The following is a 5,418-nucleotide window of genomic DNA, read 5'->3' on the forward strand; positions in this document are numbered from 1 at the left end:
CCACCATCCCATTACCACCATCCCACTGCCACCAGTCCCATCGCCACCATCCCATTGCCACCAGTCCCATTACCACCATCCCATTACCACCAGTCCCATTGCCACCAGTCCCATCACCACCATCCCATTACCACCATCCCACTGCCACCATCTCATTGCCACCATCCCATTGCTACCAGTCCTATTACCACCATCCCATTACCACCATCCCACTGCCACCATCTCATTGCCACCATCCCATTGCTACCAGTCCTATTACCACCATCCCATTACCATCATCCAAGTGCCACCAGTCCTATTACTACCATCCCATTACCACCAGTCCCATTACCACCATCCCATTGCCACCATCCCATTGCTACCAGTCCCACTGCCACAAGTCCCATCACCACCTGTGCTGTCTCTGGCCAACGCTGAGCGAATTCCTTAAGTCACTCTGGAAATATCAGTGTACACATCATAAGTCTCAGTCTGAACCACCTCATTATATCATTTGAGGTCTTTCTAATGCTATTTTAATGATGAGGGCAGCAAAACCTTTCATTCATATATTGCATAGGGAGGAACGTAAATAAAACTTAAATAGACATGAAAGGTTGAGAAAGCACTACTGCATCATGATCTGCAGTCCCAGAAATGCTATACAACTTCTTGAGGTCTTTCAAAGATACTGGGAAGAAAGAAATAAAAAGAAAGAAATGAGAGCAAGATGAAGGAAAGGAGACACTACAGTCACATGCTAAAGAATATTTAAGTGCTAATTAAAAGTCACGTTAAAAATACATCAGTCATTAGCGAACAAGGTGATGGGCACAGCTGTCCAAAGCATGTTCATGGAAAGCAAAAATCAGCAACAGATCACTGTAGAGCACGAGAGAGAGAGACCTTCCAAAAGCTTTTCCACCTCCAAAAGAAGTTATGCATTATTCTTATCTCCATGGGTCTCCTCAGGAAGAGAACAGCAGTGGTTACATCTTCTCCACTCAACATCATTCTGTTCACAGCTCCTTCCTGTGCAGTGCAGTTATTTCACCAGTTGTCAACCGCATCCAAAATGCAGTTCAGTTTTCAAGTATGCTGAAAGTTCCATTATTAATATCTTCCTCACAAATGTAAAAGTAAGATCTGTTTTTTTCATCGCCAGTTACTGCTTTAGTTAGAAATTCAGGTTGGATGAATAAATGCCTTCCAACGATGCAGATCCCAGCTGTCTGTGTGCGCGACAAGGCAGATTTGCAAAGGCAGCAGAGTGAGATGAGGCTTTCCAGGCAGCTGGTCAGACAGGTCAGCAAAGTGAGAGCTTTGCATGCTTTTTCTGGGAGTGTGCCAGAAAGAAAATGGACCTGGCTTTTGTGAGACTAATGAGCTGAAGTATGGCTTTTGTTCACATCGCCCAGTTCTCCAGAGGCCTTAATTGCAGAGGTAGAGAGTTTCAGGATCAATTAGTGAGATTTCAGTTCCCATTGATAAAACTCTGATTTTTAAAGCAACTTGGTATTTCTTCTGCGAAAAACAAAGGCAGGTTTGACCAGCATGATATTTTACTGCAGTGCTGAAATTCAAAGGTGGAACAGCAGCCGGGCTGTGTGACTGGTTACAGCTTGAGTGATTTCTCTTAGACATGCAGACAGAGCAGATTAAACTATTCCAAGCGTCATTCAAAGTGAAGAACCAAAATGAGCTCCCAAAGCACAAACCTGGCAGTGCTTTTCTCCCGGCCATTCTACCTCTGCTTGTTGAGCCTGCAGGGACTGCTGTGCCACAGCAACACTTGCAAACTGCAGGCCTGAATTCTCACTTCATCCACTGCGTGGTCAGAAAGCACGTTTCTCTTCCACTTCCACAGAACCATAGAACCATTCAGGTTGGAAAACATCACTAAGATCATCCCCCACTGTGCCCACTGCCCTCAGTGCCACATCTCCACACTGCACACCTCCATGGATGGTGACCCCACCACCCCCTGGGCAGCTGTGCCAATACCTCACTTTGGCACATCCCTTTCTAATTCTGAAGCATCCCAAACAGAAAACACACATGATGGTTCATAGAGCCTTTGGCTCCTTTGCAGCTCTTTGTGCTTTTCGTGAAGGGCTGGGGATCCCCGATGTAAGTTACTGTCATTCACCTTTCTCTATTCTTTCCTTTCTCAGTAAAACCAGGTCACAGTGTTTGTCATTTAACGTCTGGCAGTGTCAGTCTGTCACAAACCTGTTCTACGGTGTTAATCACAGCATATTCTTAAAGAAAATCACTGAAAGAAAAGCACCACCCAACCTCTTTTTTTGCCCTTCCGTTTTCCATTCATATAGGCCATGCAATGAAAATGCTTTTTGCAGCATTATAAAAGTATACAGCCAAGGTAAGTAAGTTCTTTCCCTGGGCCCTGGAAATGTATTCCAGTCTTTTTCTTTGGCAGGGTTTCCAGACAACGATGCTGCCCTACTTTTCTGCATTTGCAGCATGGATGAGTATCTCCAGCCATCCAGCAGCAATGGGAGCAAGCAGGGAGCAGGAGGGTGAGCCTGGGAGCTGCACTCCCCAAATCCTGCTGGGGAAGGTGTGACATCCCCAGAAATGCCATGTGAAGGGGTTTAGACAAGCATGACCTACAAACAACAGAGTGCTGGGTTTACTTCTCTGTGTGCAGGAATTGAATACACGTGGGCTGCCAAGAGCTCAGCAGCCCCGTGCCCACAGGAAGGGCAAAGCAAAGCATTGCTGAGGCCAGGATGGGAAAGGAGGAACTGACCTAAGAAATGACCATTTGAATGGTTGCTCCTTCCCTTCTCTTGCTTTGAAAGATCTGGGAGGGCTGGTAATTGTTTGGCTGTATGGCTGAAAAGCAGCTTCCATTACTTTGGATGAGATGAAATACTGAAGCAGATGGGGAACAATGAGAATACTACTGTAAAGCCTGATCATCTGAGATTTCCAGACATAAGAAATTTAGATGAGCACTGACAGGAGAGAAAGAGATGGGTTGGGACAGACTCTTTCAAACTGAACAGACTCAGCGCAGGTGAAGGGGAAGGAGCTACAGGTTCATAAAAAGAAGGAAGGCACAGGGAAGGCAGGAGTGGCTGAGGACCAATGTGAGAAAGGCAAATGCTTTGGTCAGAAAGAACTTCAGCTGAGGCACTGGGGAATGTGGGAGAGCAACACTGAGTTTGGTTGGGAAAAAGGGGAAAATGGGGAAAGAGGGGAAAAAGGGGAAAAGAGGAAAAGGGAAAAGGGAAAGGGGATATGAAAGAGGGGAAACGGGAAAGCTTCACTCAGACAGGCAGAAGAAACTTTTTCTTCAAACTACTTCTTCCTTAAAATAGACACCTATATATTTTTAAACAGCTAAGAATATTTAGGGCAATCCAGCTGAGTATAATAAAAGTTGCCACTGAAGGTCACGAGCGCAGAAGGAGCCTGAATAAGTGATTGCAAATGGATGATTGAGAGAGGGAAGACCTCCTCCTTGTGCATCTGGAGCTGCCAGAACAGTTCCCTGACCTCAGCCAATCTCCCCAGCTCTCCTCCCACGTCCTTTTACCTCTCACCACCTCCTGCACAGACAGCCCTCAGGCAGAGCCCACACACCATGGCTTTCCTGCACCCCATATCCCCGTGGCAGCCCTTACATTTTCCCTTCTATGAGCAGCAGGGCAGCTCGATAGCAGCACTGGGTGCCCTGGTGTTTGCTGGGAGGAGTGAACTGTGAGGCGATCTGCTAAAGCTGCATCAATCGTGGCTTTGGGGTCGGATGGGAAACGTGGAGCAAAAGCTCTACATGTGGCAGCCTTAATACTTCTTTATTTTTTCCCCAATGCTTTTCTGAAAATTACTAGCTCAAAATCCAGAATTGTATATCCTGCATTGAGGATGTTCCAGAGTGTTTTCATTTGTTCCTAATATTGGAAGCGGTGCTATTTTAATAAAAGCACCATAATTGAAATACTGAGCGGGGTTTCAGAGCATCACAACAAAATACTTCTGGAAAAGGGCTGACAGCTACAGTTGCATAAAACGGGGATTTAACTCTTCTGTAGCAGCTTTATGGCTGATCAGGAAAATGAGAGAAAGCACAGTTTTCCTAAGGAGCTGGCACAGGACATTCAGCTGTTCAAAGGGCTCATTGTGGAATGTATTTACCGGGAAGAAACCGGTGCCTGGAAGAGAATCAGCTCTGGGCACAACAGATTTGAAAAGGCTCCTTCACTGCCTATGCAACTTCAGCCTATAAATCAAAACTATTTATTTCTTAGCTGGGAGGAGGACGCGCCATTAAAAAGAAACCAACACCATTTTAATGGACTCATTTGTTGGAAGCATGCAATTACAGTTTGACCAAAAGGCAGCTGGGGTCACTCGCAGGCAGGGCACACAGACAGCCCTCCAAGACACACACACACAGAGCTTTACCTTTCTGGAGCTTAGAGGCATTGTCCTGGATCCAGCTGAAAAGATTGGCAAAGTCACAGTCACAGACCCACGGGTTGCCCTCCAGGCGTATCGTCCGCAGGGAGGGAAGCGCTTCGAGGGCTGCCACGTTTAGGCTCTGCAAGTTGTTGTCGTTCAATTCTAACACTTGCAGCTGTTCCAGGTTCTCAAAAGCAGCCTCGTCCACATCCACCAGGTTATTGTTTCCCAAGCTGAGTTTTATCAGTTTTTCTGCCGATTTGAATATCCCGGCTTCAAGCTGCGTTAAATTATTGTAGCTTAAATCTAAATACACCAGTTTGGTAGAACTGCTAAAAGTGCCCTCTTCTAAAGAGGTGAGGGAGTTATTCCTGAAGTCCAAATAGACCAGGTCTCCATAAAATATGAAGAAATCAGCTGGTATCGCCTGGATGTTGTTATCGGCTATAAGAAGTTTCCGTACATCCAATGGAAACGGATTGGGAACACTGGGGAGTCCTTGATCCCGGCAGTCTATGGTGTGGTAGTCCATACAGCTACAGACAGCAGGGCAAAGATGACCCGTGGGTAAGAAGAGCAGGCAGACAAAGAGAGAAAAAGGTAGAAGGCAGAAAGGAAAGCATGGCCACATCGTCAAGGATTCGGAAGCTGTGATGATGAGCACTTCTATGAGAAAGACATTTTGCTGAGCTGAGCAGCGGTGCCTGGTACTTGTGTGTGTGTGTGATTGTATCCAGGAGATCACATATCATCACAGATCCGATGGCAGCACGGTGGGGAGGGGGAGGGAGGGAGAGGCTGAAGGCAAGAGGGAGGCAGGCATATGTGAGGATTTACACTGCCAGAGAATGATAATGCTGCACAACGCGAGGGAGGGAGCGATGATTGGGTAAAACCGAGGACCTTTCAAAGGACTCCCTTGCTTTTGTGAGCTAAAAAAAGCTGAGAGCCTGTTTGCATATTTGCTGCATATTCCGGCAGATGGGAAATCACATCACAGTGATACCC

The 5,418-nt window shown here is 46.4% G+C and overlaps 1 protein-coding gene across 1 annotated transcript in view; it reads right to left on the minus strand.

The window, feature by feature from the left end:
• Positions 1 to 5,041, minus strand: part of LRRC38 (leucine rich repeat containing 38) — a 13,711-nt gene extending 8,670 nt beyond the window's left edge. The window contains exon 1 of the mRNA XM_042831305.1: positions 4,414 to 5,041. Within this exon, the coding sequence (XP_042687239.1) occupies positions 4,414 to 5,041 (628 nt within the window). The remainder of the gene's footprint in view (positions 1 to 4,413) is intronic.
• Between the last annotated feature and the right edge of the window lie 377 nt (positions 5,042 to 5,418).

This window comes from Centrocercus urophasianus, unplaced genomic scaffold (genome assembly GCF_019232065.1).
Source record: "Centrocercus urophasianus isolate 14NV4802_14NV808 unplaced genomic scaffold, USGS_Curo_1.0 seq_36, whole genome shotgun sequence".
NCBI classification, from domain to species: Eukaryota; Metazoa; Chordata; class Aves; order Galliformes; family Phasianidae; genus Centrocercus; species Centrocercus urophasianus.